The sequence below is a fragment of the Mya arenaria genome, chromosome 15, assembly GCF_026914265.1.
Source record: "Mya arenaria isolate MELC-2E11 chromosome 15, ASM2691426v1".
In the NCBI taxonomy this organism is placed as follows: Eukaryota; Metazoa; Mollusca; class Bivalvia; order Myida; family Myidae; genus Mya; species Mya arenaria.
Window position 1 is genome coordinate 39,410,556 of NC_069136.1, and position 27,885 is coordinate 39,438,440.

The window sequence follows — 27,885 nt, forward strand, 5'->3', positions numbered from 1 at the left end:
CTGACACTCATACACATCTGGGAGGATACACAGGCATTAACATTGTAACATGTCTCCATGGCCTAAATATTTTATGTTGATACATTTCAACTCTTTCGCATGCTACAATCAATACTCTCCAACTTAGAAGATTAATTATGAGATCATACAACAGTTTTGTTACTTTGACTTAAAAAAGAACACATAACATTATTTCTTTGACTATTTGGGACCAATGAAACTGCCTCATCAATTATTCACGATTACAAGATTTTCGAAGTGAAATAGTAGGTATCCAACAATGCAAGGTTATATGATTTCGAATACAACGTGAGACTTACAACTTAATACTATGACAGTACTTACTTTCCTCACAGATTTTGCCGGTGCGACCCTGAGTGCAGATACAGAAGAAATCGCCGTTGGTGTTTTGACACTGGCCATTATACAGGCATGGGTTTCTGGCTGCACACTCATTTACGTCTGGAATGTATAATTTTGTCATGATTATAATATGATGGACAATCTAGCAGTACTAAACAACACATTTGGTCATGATTAGATACTCAAAGAACCTAGCAATATCAAAAAGAAACATCAAGAAGTATAGACAACGGCCAAGCTATGTCGTGTCTTCTATTTGTGTTTATGATATGGACTCTTTTTTATGTATCGATATCGATTTCATCAATACACATGTGTTAATAATTATGTGCGTATCTACTGCCCACCCCTCCCAGTTAACTCACCTATCTGACAATTATCCCCTGTCCATCCTGACGGACATCGACAGAAGAAGGTTCCTGGCCTGTTTTCACATACACCACCATTCATACAGCGAGGAACCAGGCATTCATCTATGTCTAAAATCATACAAGTTCTTTGTGTTTAAAAATAGATGAAAAGTACAACAAAAAAGAACAAAAAAAATATCCACTTTTAAACAATTATATACAGTCCCACTAGACCTTCAGTAAAGCATAGGAGCTGGAAATCTTAAGTTCAATCTCTGACCGCAATATCACAAAAATGTTTCTGTTAACCTCAATATCAATCTGGCCCAAATATCAGGAAAATAATTTTGTAAACTCAATATTAATCTAAACTAATTTTAATGAAACAATGCTCTAATATTGTGTAATGAGTTGTTATTGAGATTTGACTTGAGTATTTTTATATTGGTGCAATCCAGCATGATGGACACTGAAAACATTACCCGTCAGTCACATAAATAGCCATGAACACATCTGTTCTATCAAAACATCAACTCATCACCAGCTAACCTCCCTAAACATGACTAATCAACCACTCCCCTGTCCCCAATTACCTGTGTTACAGTGGGGACCCGACCATCCAGGTGGGCACTGGCAGTAGTACCCGTCTGTCACATCGATACATGTTCCCCCGTTACCACACGGCCTCCGCAAGCAGGGCTGGTATGCTGGAAGGGATGTTCATGATCATTTTATTATGCAAGACTCAAAATTTCAACATTAAATACCCCATACAAATATAAAAGTTTGCATTCAAATCATGTATACATTGAACAACCAGGGGTGGTATTCAAAATGCAACTTACGTAAATCTTATGGCCATACATGATTGACTTCATTCACACTTTTGGTCAGTTATAAATAACATCTAATCCGATTAGCTACATCGTTCTTAGATCCGATTAAGATTGAATACCAGCCCAGAACAATCCTATAATATAGCTGAGGAATTTCAATTATAGAAGACAAAATATTTTAGAAAATAACTGTAATGTATTTTCTAAAAAAGTAACGTTCATGATACTCTATTTCTTCATTCGATCACAATACCAAGCAGCAGGCGCAATGCGAAGCCTAGAAGGCATTTAATGTAAGCATTACTAATATTCTTCAAGTGTTTCATTTATTATAACCATTCACAACACCGTGTACATACTGAGCGAGGTAGATGGCATGGTGGTGGTAGGTGTGGGCTGGTAGGTGCTCATATCCGTGTAGTTGACTGGCATAAGGGATGCATTGCAGCTTCCGCTGATCAGCATCAGGTCACCAACCTCAAACATGTCCGTACGCTCGATTACGTGACGCGGGGCATGACGTTCAAGCTCCTGCACTACAGCGACCTTCAGCGAGTCAGAGAGAAGCTCGCCGAAAATAACACGAAAACTAATGCTGGTCGGGTTGAGACGGTACTTAACTACATAGCAGATGTTGTAGTAACTGGCTGCGAGTCTACCCAGCTTGTAGTATGATGCAACCTGAAAAAAGGGGCGGGGTTCGTTATGAAATTTAAATATATAATGTACCAGAAGCTTCTATGATTATTGTGAACCTGATGAAAAGAGACAGGCTCATTTGTTACACACTAAGTATTTCATCTTTGAAATTTAACAACCTGCAGTGAGACTCATCTAATTCAAAAGGATTCTATCAAAATTCTAGCTGATATCATAAATATATAAAATGCAAGGTTAATAAGCATCATCTAATCTGAACAGAAACATTATAACTAGCACTAACCCCTTATAAATACGAACACCCTTTATGTAGGCAGTAAACTAGGACACTTACATCTTCACAGAACTTGCCCTGCTGCTGGAGGAAGCCGTAGCTGCTGCGGTCATCCAGGTTAAAATTCAAGGTCTTGTTGTACATACCGCATGTTATGTCAGCCAGCGTCGCAGCTGCAATGGTTTACATTGACTATACTTTGCTCAAAAGGTTGTTGTTGAAACTTTGGTTAGTAGATAGTACGGTGTAATCACATACTGTAACTGTGTCTACTATGTCTTGTATGCTAATGAACGAAATAGCGGACATGTAAATCTAACCACTGACTGTCTGCATAGCAAGAAGTGAACAATAAATAATTCATATACACTTCTAATAATGCACTACTTGTAACACTACTTACAATATACGGTTGGCCCAGCTGTGCTGTCAATGATCTGTGTGTTGGATGGTCGGATTGTCTGGGTTGCTCCACCGGTAAAGTTTGTTACAGACACAATGAAGTCATGTTGGTTCCAGATCAGCCTGATAATAAGTCAAGATGATAGAGTGCGAGGAAAACCCAAGAGAGCTACTGTGCCACAAAAGAACTACATGGATTTGGTTTAAGGTTTAATGTAAAATTTGGTATCTGTCAGTATTCACACTTCTATCGCACCTACTTAAATGGACAGATATTCTTTTAATTGCATTCACATTTAGATGGTTGAACCTGTGACGTCATCGATGCTGTTGCTAGTTAAACAGCCGACTTTGCACTATGTCTAATAACCTATCTTGAATGGCGTTATTTTTCAGCGTTTGTTTTCCAAAAAAACTTTTACAAATAATGAGTGTCATTATAATTACTGAATACAAATAATGAGTGTCATTATAATTACTGAATACAAATAATGAGTGTCATTATAATTACTGAATACAAATAATGAGTGTCATTATAATTACTGAATACAAATAGTGAGTGTCATTATAATGATTGAATACAAATAATGAGTGTCATTATAATTATTGAATACAAATAATGACAGTCATTATATTAACTTTATATTTTTGAATTGCTGTTCATTGCTGTATGTAAATATTTGGTCAGTCACCAGAGTTCCTTAGTACTTGAGTACCCATGTACTGAGCTTAATTTTCATCCATCAATGAACCGCAACACTTACACCTTCAATCCTTAATAGATGCAATGTTTCTTGTTATACCATTTAAACTAACATAAAACTTGAAAATGCACCAAATCTTTCATAAAGGACTTGAAAGATAGCTAGCTGAATATTCTTTTACTCATTACTGTGCCTATAATTTTCAACTGTGAAATATTCAACAAATCTGAAATAATAATATTGTTACTTTAATCTTTATAAAAACATTGACTTTATTATGTTTATTGCCCCCATATGTTATCTATCAACCACGCAATTATTATCTAGACACAATTTATGAGTAAAATTTGAGATTATCCCAAAATGTACCTAGGAAATATATCCAGCTTTGACATGAGCAACAAGATGTGTAAATATGTCACACATCTAAACATGTCAAAATCAATATAAAGTCAACTATTTTATCGGATATTGACACAACGAGAGTCAGGTATTGAGACATTAATAACAGTTAGTTAACAAAACTGTCAGCAACCTGTCAGATTATGCAACAATTCAAAACAATTGTAATTCAACTACGATCTGTCGCTTTAAACGACATGGTCCGTACTTGATGTAATATTCACTTGTTCCCATATTCTTAGGCTTCATTTATATCCATTGGTAGATTTTAGTTGTTTCATTTTACAGTCCAATCAAAATGCTTAAACTTCTGTGTATTGAATATGGACAAAGTGTTCTTTTATTAAAAATTGTTTGCGTCATCATGGTGCTTAACCTTCCTGAATAGATCCATATAGTGCCTTATAAGAAATAGAATCACAATTATTCAGGATAATCTCAAGTCTTTTTTTGCAAATAAAGGGCCGTAACTCCTAAATGACAAAAGCGATTTCCATGGCTATCGAACTTGATCAAGATATTATGGTCACAATCATGTATGTAAAGTTTGGTGAGGATTGGACACATACTTTTCAAGAATTAGATTGGAAACATATATTTTTGAAGTATTTTTGGCAAAAAAGGGCCGTAACTCCTAAATGACTAAAGCGATTTCCATGACTATCGAACTTGATCAAGATATTATGGTCACAAACATGTGTTTAAAGTTTGGTGAGGATTGGACAAACAGTTTTCAAGAAATAGATCGGAAACAATCTTCGGGACGTACGTACGTACAGACAGACAGACAGACAGACGTACGTACGTACGTACGGACAAGGGCAACCCTATATGCCGCCACTTTGTGGGGGCATAAAAAGATAAGCAATCTCAAAAGTACCTCAAGTCTCCAACATCAAGCAGCTCCAGGTTTCCATGCATCTCATGAGGAGCGTTCTTCTGGATGATATCACTGATATTTCCACGCAGGTAGTCCCCGAGCGGGGCCGCGAACGTGAGCTTAAAGGTAAACCCGTTGTGTACGCCATCTTGAGAAGGCTTGAAGTGCGAAATCTTGCAGTCAAGGTATATCTGACGCATGTTGCTGTTCTTGAAGTAACGGTCAATCTGTGAAATTATCAAAATATTTTTTTAAAATTTTAAATTCTTGAGTTACATTATTGTGTTAAGCATACATGTAAATGGAATCAGTTGCAATGCCACAAGTATGTACTAATTATATCAATATCTAATGGAAATTCTTGTTAGTATTAAATACTTCCATAACTTTAAAATTAATCATTGACCCAAAGATAAATGTTAATGTGTGCGGCTAGAAAAATACAAATAAACTAAACTTAAGATTTATCTATATTTAAACGAAAGACTCACATCTTTGCAGAACCTATCTTGTAGCCGCAGGAAGTATGGGGACATTTTATCATCGAGGTCCTTGGAGTACGTGAAGCCGTACAGCTGCGCATCAACAAACCCATTAGTTGAGTCTTAAAATATAAAAATACCAGTCAGAATTTTTAACAGATGAGACCATCAGAGCACTCAGAATGGATGTACAAACTGGACAGTCTTTTAAATTAGTTGCTAATGGGCAAAACTCAACAGCTATTTTTTGTCAAGAAAACACATACGTATAATATACTATGTTTAATTGTGTACTAATTTCTATTTTAAATACTTGAGCAGTCACTTAGATATTCAATTATAAGTCAGGTAACACGAAAAAGATAATCTCTGATTATCACTTACTATATACAATGACAGTCAGGGAGCTGGTTCCAATACCCATGGATGGAGGTATAAAACTGTACGAGGTAAACGCCGTCGGGAATGACATCTGCGTGAACATGTTTGTGGACGGGAACAGCGCTGTGGTTGGCGTTTGGTATGGCGTGTAGCGTACAACAAATTCTCCATCAGCAAGAATGACCAGCATGTCGCCAACAAGGTAGGTCATAAGAGGACCGTCGGGGTCCATGGGGAAGGGGAACTCTGGAGCCTGAGTCATGATGATGTTCTTAAGGGTTGCCGGAGCACTGATGAAGGGGTCCCCGACCTTAAGAAGGGCACGGAGGGAGGTAAACCTCTTTCCTTGAGCAGGGGGACTGAAAAAGAGGATTCATGAGTATATCATAACATTCCATAAAAACACATAATATAATGTAAGTGTAACTTGTTTGATATCTGATGTATTCATCAAAAGCCAATGATGTCACAATTCTGGTAACTGATTACTTTAATAATTGAAAACTGACTATAAAACTAACCATGGATTAAAAGCTGAATTTCTTGGATGTGCTTCAAGAGAGAAATCTCTATAAGCTTACAATGCACTAGTTCTGGATGAAATGTTACTTCTAGATTAATCAATTCATAATAATGAGGATTATTACTCTTGAAACGAGCAAATTTTACCGAAATCCATTGAAACCAGTTATACAAGACTGCTTACAAAGAGTAAGATCGCAGATTTTAATATTTAAGTACAAAAATTGATGTTTTATGCATTTTTCGTAAACCGCTAGTAACGGTTTAAGCCATAAAACATTATTTTTTCTAACGGAAATATGAAAATCTGTGATCTGATTTTTTGTCAGCAATCTTATATCACTGGCTTGCAGATATTTACGTAAGAATTTGCTCTTTCCAAGACAAAAAATAAAAAAGTTGTACATCTGTGAGAGTGCAGCTTTAAGCTACCGTAACTACTCTGGTATATTCCGGTACTTACTAGAATCCAATGATGTCACAGTTCTGGAAGTATGGCTTCCATGCCGTTCTGTGTACCAGTTTCTCAAGCTGAAACAACACACACATGGACATAAATTATTTGAAAGCTTACACTTTTATAAAAGTGGCATTAAGACACCAATATGATTATTCTGCTAATCTCAAGTAAACATGAAATAAACTGGCTGGTAACTTATGAAAAAAACATATCTAAATACAACTTATTTAATACAGCATACATGTAAATGATAACGTATTAGCAACAAAAAAAACAACAGAATTTATTAAACAAAAATGGTGTCGACATCATTTATGATATCTGATAGCATACGTACATCTTTACAGAACCTCTGGGCGTAGTCCCTGTACAGGACAGTCCTGGGGTCACCGAGGGCCGGCTGGTATGTGAGATTGTAGATGTATAACATCATGTCAATGTACGGGCTGTTCTCTGCAAAGTGCAAACACAAACAATATATTAGGAGAGTTAAAGTTAAAAAAAATGCATACGAACAACAGACTGTGACAGTCATTGGAGAGATCTACTATGAATTATCATGTTACATGTAGATAATCAAGTTCTACTGTTTTGTTGTGTCAATTGTGTCTTCCTTTTAAGCTTAATTAGAATACACTAAATATAAATACTACAGAATTTTTTTAAAGGAGAACCATTTTGGGGCACTGGGTTATACTAATTGTGTGTAACTGTGTAGTACCATATCAAACAGTCAATCAAAATTTAGTAAATTCAACCATGCAAACATATAATCTGGACTAACCAGGTCCTCCTGGTGTGGGCGGTGTCCCAGGGTTTACAGGTATGGGCACAACATTTATATTCCCGTCTCCAATAGCTGGCGTGATGAGCAGTGTCCCTAACATCTTTCGTTGCTTGCCGTCCACAATCACGCGCCGCGCTCCGTCCATTAACAGTCGGGCAAGGTCGCGTTCAAGGTCAACTGTCTTCTCACCAATAAACCTCACATGGGTGATAGCCATGTCGGGGTTGTAGCTGGAATAAGCAATGCAAGTATAATAAAACAAGTTAAAAGGATAATTCTACCACTGTACAGAAAGTGCATAAACCTACTTAATATACAAAATGTAATTTGTAACTTTTTTTAACAGAATTTCACAATTCATTGACTGATTATTTATTCTAAAGCTAAGCAAAGGTAACAATAAAGTTTAAAAGAAAGAGAATCAAAACTTTAGCCAATTAAGCCTGAAGAAAAGTGTATTTATATATCAATTATTTTCATGATTGCAGTTTCAACAGATCAAAATTTAAAGGCACTTATTCAGTGTTTTTTTACTCATACTGATTGGATAGCCTTCAATTTTGGTGAAACATATGCAAAACTGAATGGAGTTATAAGAGCATACCACTATAAACAGAAATAAACAATGTTATTTTCTGTGTAACAGCAATATACCTCACTATCAATGTTTGTGTAACAACAACATCCTATCAACTCATTGGTTGTGCAACCTTTACATTCATTTTACAGCCCTACCCAAACTTGGAGACCTCACAGCTGTGTAGTCGGGGCTCTAGATGACTCCGCAATATGATCCTCTCAATCTGAAACATTATCAGATTATATATGCCACATGTTGATGACTTCATTGTTCAGAAATCAAAGATGTTTTGAAGAAAAGATTGTTAAGTAAGAAATCTTTGAAATGATCATTTTTTAAGAAAAACTGCGTGGTAAGAAAGTTTAAAATCGATGTTTTTAATTTTGATTCCGAATAATGAAATGTGAAATTGTGATCAATTTGAGATATTTTATGTAGTGAAGTGTAATACAGGGAAGTATAAAATATTAATTATGATTTTTGAAGTCAACACCAGTCTTTAGTACATACTGCACTTATATTTTTATGTATACTATGGCTTCATGGTGTAAGACTTTATATAATTTTTTTGACACAGCTTGGCTTTGACCTTTAATATATATCACAACATAATGTTTTTTTAGTCAAATTAAGAGTAGGCGTAGCCAACAATAATTTAAGCTAGAGTAATGAAACTTGCTAAGATACCATTGCAACATTCTTACCAAATTTCAGTTATTGCACAAAAATAATTTCTCCCATGATGATTTTGTTTCTTCGTAAAACTGATAAGCTAAAAAAACATAGAAAAAATGCTATACTCACATCATCACAGAAGGGGTTGGCAAGGTCAAGGAATTGTTTGGAGGCCGTGTCCTTCAGCATACCGGAGTAGGACAGATTGTACACCCAGACTGTCAAGTTCGCTATCACACCAACTGTATAAAGGGATAGAAAATATCTGAATAAGCATAAGATGACATTAAAAATTATAGCATTAGGAGGGTTTAAAGGCTGTGTGCATGGGTATTGGACAAGTTGTACACTAAAATTGTCAGGCTTGCTATCACACTTACTGTATAAGGGGACAAGAAACATGTATTGCAAAAGTTATGCCCCTTTCCCATGAAGCATCAAATCCTGCTACGTACTTTAATATATGCAGAAACACAGCTGATATTCATATTTAATCTAAATTCAAGAATAAACATCAGCCTACCTTCCAGGTTCGAAGGTTTCTGTGTGGAAGTGGGCCTGATAAGCCCCTTGTCTTGGACACCGACTAGGAAGTTTCTCAAGTACAGCGCGAGGTAGTCCTGCCCTTCGGTTGAGCGTGCATTGTTCTTCAGGATCATCGGAATGTCAAACTTCAGGTCAGGGTGGTCTCCCTTAAATTTCAGATCGAAAAACAGCTTCACTGCCCCCTGCCTGGAAGGAGTTGAAAACTTTTTAACAAAATTATACCAACCAGTTCGTAACTTTGAAATAGAACTGAATTGCAATGATAAGGGTATGATCCAGAAAACACCCAACATAATTATATTTACAACTTTTGAAATTTCCTTCTTCAGGAAAAATGAAAGAAATCCTCAAAGAAATAGATTTGTTATAGCAATGCTAATAAATTATATTACGTTTTGAAATAAATATTAATGACTATACACTTTTACATTTTTATTGCATTTGAATAATATTTTCCTATTATCTTTATAAAAACACACACCACACAGATACACTTTATTTCTTACATCATGTTTTTGACAGGGCAGTTAGGAAGAATAATGAAACTTACTCAATATATTCCTTTAAGCCTGAACCGTTGTATATACCAGCACACTCACACACGATTGGTTCCATGGTTGGCCTGAAAACAGAAATAATATCAATGCATTTGTACTGTAACAACAAGAACAATGACGCCTATTTTCTTTGCTTGATTGTCATAGTGTCAATATGTTCTGCCAAGACTTACAAATTAATGTTCTATATTTTTAATAAAGATACTATTATTTTCAAAAGAAAATGGACAATCAATTTACATTAAGCCTTCTTGTACTCACTTTAAGGCAGTAACTTTGCATCCCGCGTACACTCCCTTGTAGCTGCTGGATTTGAAGTATTCATCCATCTGTAAGATATTAAGCTTGTAGTGAGGTTGAAATGTTGTAAATCTGTTTGATCCCCCAGTGAGTTCTAACTTAACTTTCACTGACCCACTGACCTTGCCAAGGCCATTTACCCTACATTTTGACAATATTACGACAGTTGTTCAATGTTTGTTTTGTTGTGGTGTTATGTGCCTCATTTCTTGTGATGTTATGTGCCTCTTGTGAAGTGGTGTTATGTGCCTCATTTCTTGTGGTGTTATGTGTCTCTTGTCTTGTGGTTTTATGTGCCTCTTGTGTTGTGGTGTTATGTGCCTCTTGTGTTGTGGTGTTATGTGCCTCTTGTGTTGTGGTGTTATGTGCCTCTTGTGTTGTGGTGTTATGTGCCTCTTGTGTTGTGGTGTTATGTGCCTCTTGTGTTGTGGTTTAATGTGCCTCTTATGTTTTGGTGTTATGTGCCTCTTGTGTTGTGGTGTTATGTGCCTCCTGTGTTGTGGTGTGATGTGCCTCTTGTGTTTTGGTGTTATGTGCCTCTTGTGTTGTGGTGTGATGTGCCTCCTGTGTTGTGGTGTGATGTGCCTCTTGTGTTGTGGTGTTATGTGCCTCTTGTGTTTTGGTGTTATGTGCCTCTTGTGTTGTGGTGTTATGTGCCTCTTGTGTTGTGGTGTTATGTGCCTCTTGTGTTGTGGTGTTATTCGCCTCTTGTTTTGTGGTGTTATGTGCCTCTTGTGTTGTGGTGTTATGTGCCTCTTGTGTTGTGGTGTTATGTGCCTCTTGTGTTGTGGTGTTATGTGCCTCTTGTGTTGTGGTGTTATGTGCCTCTTGTTTTGTGGTGTTATGTGCCTCTTGTGTTGTGGTGTTATGTGCCTCTTGTGTTGTGGTGTTATGTGCCTCTTGTGTTGTGGTGTTATGTGCCTCCTGTGTTGTGGTGTTATGTGCCTCTTGTGTTGTGGTGTTATGTGCCTCTTGTGTTGTGGTGTTATGTGCCTCTTGTTTTGTGGTGTTATGTGCCTCCTGTGTTGTGGTGTGATGTGCCCCTTGTGTTTTGGTGTTATGTGCCTCTTGTGTTGTGGTGTTATGTGCCTCTTGTTTTGTGGTGTTATGTGCCTCTTGTGTTGTGGTGTTATGTGCCTCTTATGTTTTGGTGTTATGTGCCTCTTGTGTTGTGGTGTTATGTACCTCTTGTGTTGTGGTGTTATGTGCCTCTTGTGTTGTGGTGTGATGTGCCTCTTGTTTTGTGGTGTTATGTGCCTCTTGTGTTGTGGTGTTATGTGCCTCCTGTGTTGTGGTGTGATGTGCCTCCTGTGTTGTGGTGTGATGTGACTCTTGTGTTGTGGTGTTATGTGCCTCTTGTGTTTTGGTGTTATGTGCCTCTTGTGTTGTGGTGTTATGTGCCTCTTGTGTTGTGGTGTTATGTGCCTCTTGTGTTGTGGTGTTATGTGCCTCTTGTTTTGTGGTGTTATGTGCCTCTTGTGTTGTGATGTTATGTGCCTCTTGTGTTGTGGTGTTATGTGCCTCTTGTGTTGTGGTGTTATGTGCCTCTTGTGTTGTGGTGTTATGTGCCTCTTGTGTTGTGGTGTTATGTGCCTCTTGTGTTGTGGTGTTATGTGCCTCTTGTGTTGTGGTGTTATGTGCCTCTTGTTTTGTGGTGTTATGTACCTCCTGTGTTGTGGTGTGATGTGCCTCTTGTGTTTTGGTGTTATGTGCCTCTTGTGTTGTGGTGTTATGTGCCTCTTGTTTTGTGGTGTTATGTGCCTCTTGTGTTGTGGTGTTATGTGCCTCTTATGTTTTGGTGTTATGTGCCTCTTGTGTTGTGGTGTTATTAACCTCTTGTGTTGTGGTGTTATGTGCCTCTTGTGTTGTGGTGTTATGTGCCTCTTGTGTTGTGGTGTTATGTGCCTCTTGTGTTGTGGTGTTATGTGCCTCTTATGTTGTGGTGTTATGTGCCTCTTGTTTTGTGGTGTTATGTGCCTCTTGTGTTGTGGTGTTATGTGCCTCTTGTGTTGTGGTGTTATGTGCCTCTTGTGTTGTGGTGTTATGTGCCTCTTGTGTTGTGGTGTTATGTGCCTCTTGTTTTGTGGTGTTATGTACCTCTTGTGTTGTGGTGTGATGTGCCTCTTGTGTTTTGGTGTCATGTGCCTCTTGTGTTGTGGTGTCATGTGCCTCTTGTGTTGTGGTGTTATGTGCCTCTTGTGTTGTGGTGTCATGTGCCTCTTGTGTTGTGGTGTTATGTGCCTCTTGTGTTGTGGTGTTATGTGCCTCTTGTGTTGTGGTGTTATGTGCCTCTTGTGTTGTGGTGTTATGTGCCTCTTGTGTTGTGGTGTTATGTGCCTCTTGTGTTGTGGTGTCATGTGCCTCTTGTGTTGTGGTGTTATGTGCCTCTTGTTTTGTGGTGTTATGTGCCTCTTGTGTTGTGGTGTTATGTGCCTCCTGTGTTGTGGTGTGATGTGCCTCTTGTGTTGTGGTGTTATGTGCCTCTTGTGTTGTGGTGCGATGTGCCTCTTGTTTTGTGGTGTTATGTGCCTCTTGTGTTGTGGTGTTATGTGCCTCTTGTGTTTTGGTGTTATGTGCCTCATTTCTTGTGGTGTTATGTGCCTCTTGTGTTGTGGTGTGATGTGCCTCTTGTGTTTTGGTGTGATGTGCCTTTTGTGTTGTGGTGTTATGTGCCTCTTGTGTTTTGGTGTTATGTGCCTCTTGTGTTGTGGTGTTATGTGCCTCTAGTGTTGTGGTGTTATGTGCCTCTTGTGTTTTGTTGTTATGTGCCTCTTGTGTTGTGGTGTTATGTGCCTCATTTCTTGTGGTGTTATGTGCCTCTTGTGTTTTGGTGTTATGTGCCTCTTGTGTTGTGGTGTGATGTGCCTCTTGTGTTGTGGTGTTATGTGCCTCTTGTGTTGTGGTGTTATGTGCCTCTAGTGTTGTGGTGTTATGTGCCTCTTGTGTTTTGGTGTGATGTGCCTCTTGTGTTGTGGTGTTATGTGCTTTTGTGTTGTGGTGTTATGTGCTTCTTGTGTTGTGGTGTTATGTGCCTCTTGTGTTGTGGTGTTATATGCTTCTTGTGTTGTGGTGTTTTGTTTCTCTTGTGTTGTGGTGTTTTGTTCCTCTTGTGTTTTGGTGTGATGTGCCTCTTGTGTTGTGGTGTTATGTGCCTCATTTCTTGTGGTGTTATGTGCCTCTTGTGTTGTGGTGTGATGTGCCTCTTGTGTTTTGGTGTGATGTGCCTTTTGTGTTGTGGTGTTATGTGCCTCTTGTGTTTTGGTGTTATGTGCCTCTTGTGTTGTGGTGTTATGTGCCTCTAGTGTTGTGGTGTTATGTGCCTCTTGTGTTTTGGTGTGATGTGCCTCTTGTGTTGTGGTGTTATGTGCTTTTGTGTTGTGGTGTTATGTGCCTCTTGTGTTGTGGTGTTATGTGCCTCTTGTGTTGTGGTGTTATATGCTTCTTGTGTTGTGGTGTTTTGTTCCTCTTGTGTTGTGGTGTTTTGTTCCTCTTGTGTTGTGGTGTGATGTGCCTCTTGTGTTGTGGTGTTATGTGCCTCTTGTTTTGTGGTGTTATGTGCCTCTTGTGTTGTGGTGTTATGTGCCTCTTGTTTTGTGGTGTTATGTGCCTCTTGTGTTGTGGTGTTATGTGCCTCTTGTGTTGTGGTGTTATGTGCCTCTTGTGTTGTGGTGTTATGTGCCTCTTGTGTTGTGGTGTTATGTGCCTCTTGTGTTGTGGTGTTATGTGCCTCTAGTGTTGTGGTGTTATGTGCCTCTTGTGTTTTGGTGTGATGTGCCTCTTGTGTTGTGGTGTTATGTGCTTTTGTGTTGTGGTGTTATGTGCTTCTTGTGTTGTGGTGTTATGTGCCTCTTGTGTTGTGGTGTTATATGCTTCTTGTGTTGTGGTGTTTTGTTCCTCTTGTGTTGTGGTGTTTTGTTCCTCTTGTGTTTTGGTGTTTTGTTCCTCTTGTGTTGTGGTGTTTTGTTCCTCTTGTGTTTTGGTGTTATGTGCCTCTAGTGTTGTGGTGTGATGTGCCTCTTGTGTTGTGGTGTTATGTGCCTCTTGTGTTGTGGTGTTATGTGCCTCTTGTGTTGTGGTGTTATATGCTTCTTGTGTTGTGGTGTTTTGTTCCTCTTGTGTTGTGGTGTTTTGTTCCTCTTGTGTTTTGGTATTATGTGCCTGTACATGTATATTTATCATTTAGAAAACTCATGTGTTATTTTACCAAACAAAATCACCATAAAATCAGCATAGGATTTACCTCTTTACAAAAGGGATCAGCAATATTGCGGAACTCAGCCGAAGAGGAGTTGGCCATATTAGCATTATACGGCACGTTCTGAAGCGTAACATCAGTGGGGGCTGTCGTCGTCTCTGAAGTACATGGGAGAACAGGATCGCAGTTAGATATTTTTCCCTATATTATACTTGCGGCTAAGTTTCAATCTTTTTATATGTGAACTTTGGAAGCCTTGTGAACCCATATTATTTTTTTAATACTTGAAATGGTTTGATGTAATATAGAGAAAGAATATGTGATTATGATACCAAAATTACCAAAATTACTATAATACAATTAAGCTCCCTTGGCTCTGAAAGATTGCTAAATAGGCCACCTAACAACTTCAAAAGCACAAATACACTAGCTGCAATGACCAAATAGTGGCGTGGCCACAAGTGAAATGATACCTTTTTGTTAAGAATGTAAAATTTAAATTGATGCAGAACAAATATCATTGAACAATTTTACTTTAACTAAAATGAGAGGATTTTTAAATACAAGACTATTATATTAGCTAACTTGCTATTTAGTGATTCAATTTGCAGTGAATTGTGAGTTCTATTATAACATTTTGTTTTTCCTGGGGACAAACTATTCCTATCAGCAGGATGCATAAATATAAAGTAATTTGTGTACAGAACTTAAAATGCCTTGTACTCTGATTCTTTCTCTGGTTTTGAAATATGTGAGTACAAAATATGCATTTATGCATATTTCAAAATGAATCACTTGTTACCTTGTGGCTTTACCAATTAGGATACATAAATTATCTAACTTGTATGCCTTTTATCATGCATCATTACATTTAACATAATGCTAACTTTAATTTCCTAATTATCTTAACAAACTGTCTTTCTGATCTGTCAAATAATACAGTTTTGAATAAGTACTTAATCATAGTCCAGTTGTCTTTTTTACAAAAATATTAAATATTTAACGTAAACAAAGTCATTAGCAATGTGTAACGGACATGGAATGCCTCGCTGTCTTGTCCAACTTTCCATTGTCTGAACATTCTGTCAAATGTTGTTAAATTAAACATGAGTACAAATCTTGTTCACCAAACAACATTACATCTGCGTTTTGTTTTAACATCTGTTGTATAATGTTTTTTAACAAAGAATTAAGCATATGAGCAAGAGAAATTAATGACTGTTACATAGAGTACTTACGATAGCTGGCAAATTCTGGTGCTGAAAAGATATTAAAATCATATATCAATAATTGTAAATTTATATATTACAAGTTTTTGAAATAACAGTTCTTCAAGTTTAAAATTTAAAAGAAGTAATTCAATTGTTTTAGAGAGCTACTTGCAAACTGTAACTAAAGTAAAATCAAGCCTTAAAAGCTGCACTCTCACAAATATACAACTTTTTTTTTATTTTTCGTCTTGAAAAGAGCAAATATTTGCGTAAATATCTGCAAACCAGTGATATAAGATTGCTGACAAAAAAACAGATCGTAGGTTTTCATATTTCCGTTCGAAAATTAATGTTTTATGGCTTAAACCGTTAGTAACTGTTTAAGAAAAATGCATAAAACATTAATTTTTGAACTTAAATATAACAATTTGGGATCTAATTTTTTGTCAGCACTCTTATATAACTAGTTCTCATGGATTTTCGCAAACATTGACTTGTTCCAAAACAAAAAATAAAAAAAAGTTGTCAAAATGTTCATTCTGTGAGAGTGCAGCTTTGAAATAGTAAATGATATGTTTTTGGTGAATAGCAACACAACTTTTATCCAAACAGCAAGCAAAAATGGTTGGGATTGATTCAGTATTCACACTAGGTTTTAATGAGATTCTAAACTTGTTTTTAAAATCATTAAATTTCGCATATAAATCATATTTTTTTATACCTTATTTTTTCCACATATATGCATTACAAACGCCTATCTACATACATATACATTTCCTACAATGAATACACACATTTATGTTTACTTACATGAATGCAATAAATAATACACCAGCAGCCCTATGCCGAAAGCCAGCAGGAGGGCACCCAGGATCAACAATAGTAGAAGGCCACATCGCCAGAGGCCCTTCTTGCGGGAAAATTTTGAGGATTTCAGTGAGCTCGATTTACTTGTGCCACCGGCAGCGTTGTTACCGTCAGTGTAGTCGTAGTGGGTTGAGGATTTGTGGGCCCAGCCCCCATTGCCCTGGGACCCACCACCGTACTCGGCACCATGGAACCGTCGAGGCAGCTAAAATGGTATGGGTCAATTAATTATACTGGATATTAATTTCTTTAATAGACCACACATTTGCTTCTTTATTCAGCAGCTGTGATGCCAATTATTCAAATACTCCAGGTGAAAGTCAGATACACAACCCGCTGGTACCAAGAGCGTGCTAAATAAAATAGCAAGTGTGTGGGTCCATCAGGTAATGCAAAGGTAAAAAGCCAAAGGGAATTGCAGATTTTTTACTACGGCAGAGTATGTTACAGGGATACATAGTGTATATATGTATACATTTATGTATATATACTATAAGTTGTACAAGCACTATTTAAGTCATACAATACATATCGACTTAAAGTTACTTAAAACACAGACGATACAATGAAAGTAACGTTGATAGTACTTTATAAGTTGATGAAACTGTTATCCCATAATAATTCATAATCATAATTACTCGCTCCGGTATGCATAACATGTCACTTGTCATTTGTGTTTTATTTCAACAGAAGAGTGGTGCTTCTATAAATCAGTCTGTCAAGAACAGAGGAAACCCGGACCTTTAAGACTAATCTGTTCCGTACTGTAGCATGTTTCTGCCGGTGTATATTGTCACATGTTTTGACAGTTACAACTCTCAAACACTTATATAACTGTCTGTGTGAATTTAAATTTACAACGGATCTCGTTACACACATACTGGCAGACGTTGTGACACTCCATTATTGTCTGTCCGTCATGAATGTGAACTATAAAAGTGTAAGATATACTACAGGCGTAAGTTTCGTTAAAGTGGCACTAACACCGCATGGTACCCAGTCTCTACTTGCACTAATACGGCATAATACAAAGTCTCGACTTGCACCAACACGGCATAGTGCACAGTCTCGACTTGCACTAACACCGCATAGTGCACAGTCTCGACTTGCACTAACACCGCATGGTGCACAGTCTCGACTTGCACTAACACCGCATGGTGCACATTCTCGACTTGCACTAACACCGCATAGTGCACAGTCTCGACTTGCACTAACACCGCATAGTTCCCAGTCTTGACTTGCTCGTGCTCTAACACCGCGCATAGTGCCCAGTCTCGACTTGCTCGTGGCTCTAACACCGCATACTGCCCAGTCTCGACTTGCTCGTGGCTCTCACACCGCATACTGCCCAATCTCGACTTGCTCGTGGCACTAACACCGCATACTGCCCAGTTTCGACTTGCTGGTGGCACTAACACCGCATACTGCCCAGTCTCGACTTGCTCGTGGCTCTAACACCGCATACTGCCCAGTCTCGACTTGCTGGTGGCTCTAACACCGCATAGTGCCCAGTCTCGACTTGCTCGTGGTTGGTGTCCATGAAGTATCTTCTCTCGCGTGAGTAATACTACGTTAACGTCTAGTATGTATGCAAAATCATCTTTTTACAACAACAAACAAAATAAAAGATAATAAATGTTGTACTTCATTAAGTTCGGCAATCCTTTGTCAGATGTTGACGATTAAAAACAACGCTTTCATTAACAAAAAGTACAATCGTTGAAATTTCGGCAAAACATATAAGATAAATCCTCATATATGGTAAAAAAGAAGCCCGTCACTCGGCCTTCAGGCACCTGGTGGTGAGTGGATGTTGATGATAGATGGACAACCACTTAATCGGGCCCTGCCCTGACCCTGATTTGACCACGTGATAACGCTTTCAAAACAACACGGGTAATTAGTCACATAATAAACAACACATTCAATCTTTACATTTATTCCAAGTCCACTACTTTTCAAAGGTTCTTTAATCGTTCTTGATGGCAACAATTTGTTTAAAAAATGTTGAAAGTGAGTATTTTTAAGACCAAGCAGCAACTGGCAAACACGTATTTGAACATACTTCGGTACATCAAAAACTTCAATGATTCATTGTTTTATAGCGTTACCTACTCTTTTATGAAATTAGAGATTTCTTTGTCACTTTTTCAACGATTAAGAATTACGCTCTTATGTAAAATATTGACATTTCACCGTTGCAGTTTATTCACTATAAGCCAAATTAATCAGTTCGATATCTAACCCAACAAAAGGTGAACGAGTCCCATCAACTTTGATTTTATTTTAAGCGTTAAAACTGACAACTCATAAAACACGATGCTATGTTTATTTCCTATCCTGTGGCGCCCAGTGCTAATGTTGGCTGGCGCCGTGCCTCACATAAAACCGTGTACGAGTTTCACAATATTTTTTTTTTTTTTACGAAAACTGTTTCAAGAATGTTTCAAAACAGCTCTCCTTTATATCTAAATGAATTATTTATGTACTTAACTATTAATATTTTATTTTGAATGTGACTTTTATCCACCTTCTAAGAAGTGTAATGTAGTTCAACTACAGACAGTGTGTTGTGGTATTTCGAGGAAAAGTACTGTGGTATTTCGAGGAAAAGTGCCGGGACCGACCGTTTATAATCGTAAATACATGTGTATATATGTTGGTGGATACATACATTTAACCTCATATTTATAAGAATGGTTACATTTAAAAAAAAAAAATTCGCCATTCGCTTGTCAGGTCCTGATGTATTGATCTGTTGATAAAGGAATACTCCGCATGAAAACTGACACATCAGCCCTGCATTTGTTAACGATTAAAGAAAAAAAGACGAGCCCGCCCCTAAGCGTATCTTCGAGACCAGCTGGGGAGGGGGGCTTCATAAAGTCCAGGGCTGAATCCGTGCCTGACCTGACAGGCAAATCGCACAAAAAATGAATTCAAATGCTGCAAATGCAAGTATTCATTCAAAATGAGGCTTAACTTCCTTGCCAAAAATCTGACAATGCATTTACCATAATTATCTCAATTTATTTGAATAGCATTATATGTAACAGTTAGTGTTTCTGTTTGGTATTCTAAGCAATTAATGCGTCACGCCGGGCGCAGCCTGGGGCCGACTTATTATTAAGAAGACCAAAAACAACTGCTAACCTTCTTAGTGTTCAGTGCGAAATGCCGACAAATGCCTTTGTACTGGCCAGCGCGCATGCGCACGCTTCTTTATAACTCACTTAATAAAACTTATGAATGACTAACTGGAAATTTGGCGGTTGTTATCGGCTTAACGGATATTTTGTTGTCAGAGCTCTTCTAAATGCTTAAATGTGAACCTTATAAGCGATACAGCTGGCATAAGCCATGAGCCTGAACAGTTACATGCCTGGTGACCACATGCAGTGTTCATATCACAATTGCTTACTGCCATGGTTACCAATATGTAAAATAAATGACCGAAAATAAGTAACAGATCCAGTTACTGTTTGCATTTTTTTCTTTTTTATATTACCTGATCAAGGAAGAGAACATGAACTATATTGCAATGTTTCAGGGCAAAAAGTGTGTTTGTTATACTGTATCGGTATGATATAAATGTATTCTACATCTACACATTTTAGCTGCACTCTCACAGATTGATTGTTTTGACATTTTTTTTTAATTTTTTTTTTGTCTTGGAATGAGCCATTTTTGGTGTAAATGTATGGCAGCCAGTGATATAAGACTGCTGACAATTGAACATATTACCGTTTTCATATTTATGATTAAAAATTGATGTTTTTGGCTAAAATCGTAACTAACGCTTTTGGAAAAATAAAATGTTTGGCAGTTTAACAAACAATTGAGATCTGTTCTATTGTGATTTATTATGTATGATTAAACTGAAGGCACTGATGACAAAATGAGCTGATTCTGAGACAGAAAAAAACTGCCAATTTGTGAAAGTGCAGCTTTAATTATTCTGAAAAAATATTAAATAAAACAACCATCCGGTCACCGAGCATCAACAGTTCACAATTCTGCACAGGATACCTTGAGGCATTATCAGAGGCGGGTCAAGGCATTCACGTAAGAGGGGCGCAACGTAGGGGCGCAACGTTTTGACATGGGCCCCTCCCTCAGAACCGAAAGCATATGTTCCATTATAAGCGTGTTTTTTTCGCCCATATTGATATAAAAAGTACAAAAAAAAGATTTTAGAGAGTGCGCGCGCCGGGTGCCCCCCCCCCGCCCCCCAAACCCGCTAGCGATCATCTCGATTAGTGACATAGAAAGCAAAATAAATATAAGTTGGTTAAACAATGTTGTCCGGTACATGGTAAGTATAATGACTTATAAGTTTGATGAGGCTTGCAAGAAGTCCTCCTCAAACCACTGGTTGTTAGTCACCGCGCTAATTAATAGAGCTGTCATTAACTGTGGCTTGTCCACCCTCCCGAAAGGAAAAATGACGGAAACCAGCAGTAAAACAATTATGAAAAATAATAAATCATATTTAATATAGCTAATGATAACAGCAGAGCATTCATCATCAATTACAACAACAACAGCAACATCAGCAACAACAACATAATCAACAACAGCGGTAGAATGCTTACAATTAGATGACATTATGTGCCACCCAAAATGGATACTAAGAAATAAATTATATTCAATATAGCTTATGATTACCACCAACACCACCACCACCACCATCATCACCACCACCATCATCATCATCATCATCATCATCATCATCATCATCATCATCAACAACAACAACAAGAACAACAACAACAACAACACATGCTGTGTCACAATGAATACTAGTATTAAATGCAATGGAAACTACAAGGCCGGACATACAGCAAACCACAATTGTAAGCTTTAAGGTTTAATGTAATTGTGAGTAATAAACATCATGAAGCATGATAAGTGTCCTTCCTTAACTACATCTTTACCAGCAGAATTCAGTTATTATTGTGCAAAAAGAAAATATGCACTTAACACACATCGGTTATATGAGAAGAAGGTGTATGGGCCCATCTTATCAACGGGGGTGCGGTCACAGTGATTTGGTGGGAATGAACTCCTGCTTTGGTGTCATTTGACCTGTGCAAAATTTAGGCATTTCGAGATTTTCTGACATTGTTAAACTGCAGTAATTCATGGTTATTTTATGCTTAATAGTTGGTAGGAGTGACCCCTTTGATAAATTTGAAGAATTTTTTTATTTTAGGTTAAATGTCACTAAATTTTGTACAGGTCAAATGACACCAAAAGCATGAGTTCATTCCCATCAAATCACTGTGGGTGCGATACCATATAGTAAGATAGAGAATTTTAGCTCAATATTTAGTGACGTTCACAATTTGATTTACAACTTTTACTTGAAAAATCAAATAATTTATTTCATTTTTCAAGTAAAAGTTTTAAATCTAATTGTTTTAGTTTAAAACTTAAAAACTAAACTGACTAGAAGTGATCGTAAGTGAATTGCCAAGACGACTCCAATATGTATATACCCCTTTATAGGACTTTACAGGTGAAAACTGTTTTATATCAAAATTGTACTATAATGACTGATTTTTATATGTAGTGATGCACTAGGACTTCAAACATGTTTAAACTATATCATCAATAACAATATTTCATTTCATAAGGTCGACGTCACTGTGGCATGAAGACATGTGATCTTGCTAAATCACAAAAAAAACATCTACTGACACAAATAAAAAACGGTAGCATCTTAGTTTTACTGAATTTGTTATTATGCTTGTATCGAATCGGTATATATGTATGAGGGAACTCTTAAATTTCTGATTAAATTCAGATTTAGATTGAAGGTTAAGGGGGGGGGGGGGGTGCGCACCCGGATCGTCCAAGTCTACTTAATATGTTCATATCGGTAGGAAAAGGTGTCAAAATACGCCCAATATGCACCCTTTCAGACTAAAAATTAATAAAGTTTTCTTTGGAGAATAACCCCCCCCCCCTCTGCCAACATGTTTAACCATTGAAATTTCGGTTCTGAGTGGGGCGAATGTCAAACGGTTGTGCCCTAATGTTTTGCCACCTCTATCGTCAATCCCTGATCCCGTAGAAAGGGCCATGCATATATAAGAAACACTAAGATATACATGAATACAAGGCGGACATGGGAACAAACATAGCTATGAACCATCATGATTAAAGTGACAAGTTTAAATTGACATCCTGTTAGGTTGTTTCTTTCTTGAAATGCTTTTCTAAATTTCTTTGCTTTGACGAGATGTGACGACACATCGTGTTGTTTATTTTATATGTTCGATCATTTGCGGTCATGACGTTATGAAAATAAACACGATGAGAGCTTAAATCCTTACAAACATAATAATCACCGGCCCCAATTACTCGAATCTTCTTAAGTCCCTTATAACAGGATTAAGCTAATTTTTGTTTTTCAATAAATTGCGTAATATTTACTTTCTTAAGACTATTTATACATCAGATAGGAATTATCTTTATGATAATCGCAATAAACAATTTTTCAATTATCAAAACTCAATTTAAGTATGTATCTTGGCTTATTGAAATAAGCTTCTTAAACCTGTTTAGCTTAAGAAGTTTTGAGAAATTGGGGCGCTCATATTTTCAACCAACGATTCGTATTTTTTCTCGAATATAGAATATAATTTGCTACGACTATTTACTAAGTGGTATGATCCTTTTTATACAATTCATATTTCAAGTTTCAAGTCACCAGAAAGCATTTAATTTAATCTGTTAATATAGCTTCATATTTATAAGGGTACAGCCAGGTTTACGATGTGTGGTCACACGTCGTTGATATTCATGGCCCGGAGTGCAAAAGTCAGATATGCATTTTACTGCTATATCTTTACATCAGTAGCATTTTATTGCACCGTAAAATGCGGCAATTTGTTAAAAGAGATCATTGATTAACATCAAATAAGTAGCAGACGGAATACACATAAATGCCCACACGTAACTGATGATATGCTGACGTTGACCCCAGGGGCAGTGCAGGATTGTATCTATCTTTTTATTACACCTGATCAAATTTCATTAAAATCCGTTAAATACAACATCTTGATAACATTATTAAGGTAATATGTCATATCGATTGTTTCTTGGCAGCATAAATACTATTGTTCATGCATGTTATATTACTGTCATGTAGTTTTTCATCCTGTCCAGTGAAGTGACCGCCCCGGGCAGAGAAACAAATGAATTTGTCAAATACTTTCTAATGTTTTTAGGCGTAGTCTCTAGTTCTTACACAAAACCTGTTGAAAAGTGACAGTTGTTTTTAGAGGCCCGGAGACACACTCTTCTATTTCGTAACATTATTGTTTCTCTTTTAAATTGTAACGAAGACTCGCATTTGGTAAAAAACAACATTTTTTATATTCCGTAACATGATTATATCTCTTTTTATTTGCAACAAAGACTTGCATTTGGTAAAAAACAACATTTTTTCTCTTTCGTAACATTATTGTATCCCTTTCGATTCCAACAAACACTTGCATTTTCTAAAAAAATCGTTTGTTTCTTTCATAAGATAATTAGTTTTGTTCAGAAAGGTAAAACGTTATCCCCAACCACTCTAGTATACGGCAAATGTTCTTCGTCTACCGACTGACTAGAATCACAGAAATACTATTACAAACGTATACATCTCGGATGTTCTATTTTAGTAGAACACATCAATATATTCGAAGCAATGAGTTGATTTATATACTGTTAATTGATCCCCGCTGCGTTTTTTGATACGTGTGTTTAGGGGATTTATACGCGATACGCAGAAATTCATAATTTGGCGTATTCGGTTTTTAGAATATATTTGTTATTTGTATCTCAAGATTCGGGTAGGAAAAGGAAAAATCAGTATTCAAGAAGGAGGGGTTGAATTGCTTCAAATTCCTATAAGCACATCGGTCCAGTCACACTCATGGAATACTCAAACAGCTGGACCACTTTCAAAGTATTTCTATAATTTTAGCATCCATGTTGGAAACTTCGGCTATAAAAAGCTGGTACTAACAAAATAATGACAAAACCACCAAGTTGCGATATTTATGAAAATCACGGTGTTCCTAGTAACATATAAATAATCTGTTTGGGTGACATATAGGAATATCAAGCGTCCAAAATCGTTTTGACGAGAAAGAATGTGAACTAGGCATATCTCGCGTGTTTGATCCATGTAATATCTACTGAACCAGACAACATGAAACAAATCTCCTTACGGTCATCGAATATCATTGCCTTTTTGACGTCTTGTTTAATAAAACGATCCATGTCGACTAACATTCTAAAAAAGCAGTAACGTTTAATGTCACCACCATTTTAAAGTGACACTCTTATTCAAAATCAAAACATACAAATTTATAACAAACATAAATTTTGACTGATAAAGCCCTTTAACTACTTACTAAATAATGCATTTATGGAAAATATTGACTACTGATAACACGATTATAACCGTGTATTTAATAGTAGAAAGCGCAAAAATATTAAATGATTGGTGAATGCTAAAAGATTTACTATCATAGATTGTAGACTGTGGTCTACTATAGTTTTATAACTTAACGGTAGAAATACCGTGTTTTATGCTCATTTTCTTTCAATTTCACCTCCGTATCCTTCATAATAACCATTGTTTTCGACATTTTTTTATCCTTTTTGGAATATTAAAACAATAGTATTAATTGTGGAAAATCTTATTTGGGAGTAAGAGTGCATCTTTAAATGCTTATCTTCCATTTTTAGTTTGTTCAATCAAATACCCCGTGGTGGTACACCAATTTAGAGCAAGGTTACAGCCAACTTCTTAATAGCTCAATGAAGCGGGTTGCATGTACAGTCCATTTTTCTACATTGGCAAACTGTTTATAATTGGACAAAGGTGTTTAGAAATGTTCAACTATTCTGACTTATTTGCTACTTTTCATTCTGATTCAGATTATAACCTACTTTTACATTCAATGGAATCGCCTATTGGGCTTCAATAAGTACCACCCTTAATAATAAAGAATTAAAGTTGAACACCTTAACATACATGCACTGATAAAAATGTCTTAAATTTCAAATCACTAGGAACAAGTTTTCCGCTTGAGCTGACCTTTTGAAATGAGGGTTTTTCACTAGTTATTTTCAAACTATAAGTTATCCCTTAACAATCAGAATTCACTACGTTTTACGTGATTTTTTAATATTGCATAGTACAATTGTTTTAGCTGCATTTTCCCCACAAAGATGTCCTGTTAGCTGAACATTGTTCTGGGCCATCGACAACATGTCTTCGCGTATCGTTGAAACACGATGTTACATGAAATTGGTTGTGTGAAGCATGCCCTTAAATGATGTAAAGTAATTGTATAATATGGTTTGCTTAATTTTTAACATCCTGGCTGCAAATCAAGCCATTTATTACATGTTCAATTGCTAAGAGATTACGAAAGATTGCTAATTAATTAACATTGTAACACACATAATGGTGAAAGCGCGGATTGAGGTCAAAGCTTTCATAAATTAAGCTCGCTTGATTTTCAATTTCACATATGTCGAGATAAAAAAAACAACAACAAACAACGAGAACATTCGTCTGCTACCAAGAATTCGTCTTGCATCATATGGTACTTTTAAATAAAACAATGATTCAAACTTTGTTCAATCTCTGATATGTCTGATGTTTTAATGAAATTATAGAACAGGGACATGGGCTTTAAACTTCTCACACACGGCTTAGATCGGTCTCAGGCACTTACTGAGAAGTGTTTTACAAAAGGGCGAGCGTTTGTTTGCTTGTTCGAGATGATAAGCGTTTGATTTCCATTGTTAATACACTTATGGGAATCTGAATCTAGAAGTGTTTGTATGTTTATACGTAGCTTATATCAAATAGTTTTAGCTCGAATGCGAATGCACGAATGCACTGGTTAAAAGAAATAGAAGTATCCGTAAGGTAGTGCCCAAGCCCGGACTCATACCTGTGACTCCTAGGGCATTGGGCGGACAAATGTATCACTAAACACCCTCAGTGCATGTTCAACCCAACTCTTCAAATATATGGTCATGGTATCATTATCATTAATACGCTATGCCTAGATAATATTAATGCTACTTGGCAATAGTTTTCTTGTTAATTGAGTTATTTGAGACTTGAAGCTTGTACTTACCGAGTTTGTTGATCTCCAGTATTCGTCCGCCCCTCGGGATGCTGAGCGGGGCATCGTACCCCCCTTCAACTGCTCCACCCACTCTGGGGTATCTCGAGTCATTATGTAACGTGTTCGCTGTACTAGTTATATACTTATAGGGTGCACATTATCCCTCGTATCACTTTGAAATCACAATAAAATCACGACGCAAATGTTTAAGTTAAATCGGAAAGTAAATTAACGGCAATTTTAACCGCCTTTTTCCTTACTTTAATCTCAATAAAATTAGTATGTTACTCCAATTGTAATATTGTATTATTTTTATTCACATCCACTCCCGATGGAGGTTTTCGTATATCTTATAATGTCCACCGCGAAAGCTGGACGAAAGATCCTTTCGACTGCAAGCACTAAATTAAGCGTGTCGACATCTATGACATAAAATAACAAGCCTCTTCTGTCTTAAATGTGTCCATTTATAACCTGTCTAGAATGTCAAAGCAACATTTAATCATTTCTAGACCCTCGGACGTATGGCCAATGCTGCCGCGTGTCTAACCCTTCTGTAACCAATGTTCAACTAAAGCCAGAAATGAACCTTTTTGTTTAAATAAGCGTGCGCGTTTTTGAAAAAGAAATAAAATTGTTTCTTGGTGTGCCAAAAACAATACGTAATAATAAAAGCTTTTTCCAACCACGGTTAAATGCTTCTGTCAAATTTGATGTACTAGACAACGAGAGACGGGAAAAATAACATCATGTCCTTTCTGAACACATCGAAAGGCGTTTAAATGTAAAGCGATATAGCCTCTGAAATTTATGTCTGGTCGCGAAGAAAATTTTGCCAAAAGCATACCATTAATTTTTGAATGAGAAATCAGGTTATTGTTTCATTAGCACGTGAAAAGCTGTTAAGCATTAATAGCATGAATAGCCGTAGTGCATTGGCCCGGCGCCCGGGATGTTAGAAATACAGGTACCTATATACATATATATCCCAACATTAGATTTCACTGCCGCGAACTTTAGGCGAAATGTACTGTTAAACACGCACTAAGGATCGTCTGAAACTAGACTAAGACAAAAAAGGTTGAACGAGTAGGCGAGTGTTTCAGCGGCTTTGATGGCCGTGCAAGATAGTGTCACCATTGTCCGCCAGGGGGCAGGGCAGTAAGTAATGCGTTCATCAACACAGGAATGACCGGGAGCGCTCTTCGTCAAGCGGTTACTAATTGTATTGCGACTTTACTGACGAAAATACGTGCGGCGCATCGAATCGTGACTCTTCTCGGTAAAGATATTGTTTTAT

At 37.1% G+C, this 27,885-nt stretch overlaps 1 protein-coding gene and 1 long non-coding RNA gene across 2 annotated transcripts in view; both read right to left on the minus strand.

Moving 5' to 3' along the window:
* Positions 1-10,190, minus strand: part of LOC128219370 (fibrillin-2-like) — a 43,604-nt gene extending 33,414 nt beyond the window's left edge. Inside the window, exons 1-16 of the mRNA XM_052927178.1 lie at positions 10,123-10,190; positions 9,855-9,926; positions 9,282-9,490; positions 8,888-9,000; positions 8,239-8,306; positions 7,501-7,733; positions 7,054-7,169; positions 6,720-6,787; positions 5,738-6,093; positions 5,363-5,475; positions 4,872-5,098; positions 2,887-3,008; positions 2,544-2,656; positions 1,909-2,230; positions 1,307-1,420; positions 729-842 (exon numbers count right to left, since the gene is read on the minus strand). Of these exons, the coding sequence (XP_052783138.1) occupies positions 729-842; positions 1,307-1,420; positions 1,909-2,230; positions 2,544-2,656; positions 2,887-3,008; positions 4,872-5,098; positions 5,363-5,475; positions 5,738-6,093; positions 6,720-6,787; positions 7,054-7,169; positions 7,501-7,733; positions 8,239-8,306; positions 8,888-9,000; positions 9,282-9,490; positions 9,855-9,926; positions 10,123-10,190 (2,428 nt within the window). The remainder of the gene's footprint in view (positions 1-728; positions 843-1,306; positions 1,421-1,908; positions 2,231-2,543; positions 2,657-2,886; positions 3,009-4,871; positions 5,099-5,362; positions 5,476-5,737; positions 6,094-6,719; positions 6,788-7,053; positions 7,170-7,500; positions 7,734-8,238; positions 8,307-8,887; positions 9,001-9,281; positions 9,491-9,854; positions 9,927-10,122) is intronic.
* A 4,249-nt stretch (positions 10,191-14,439) lies between these two features.
* LOC128219540 (uncharacterized) lies at positions 14,440-16,465 on the minus strand. The gene is made up of 3 exons (XR_008258572.1): positions 16,378-16,465; positions 15,595-15,615; positions 14,440-14,514 (listed from the first exon to the last, which is right to left on the minus strand). It is a non-coding gene; the product is annotated as an uncharacterized LOC128219540 (long non-coding RNA).
* Between the last annotated feature and the right edge of the window lie 11,420 nt (positions 16,466-27,885).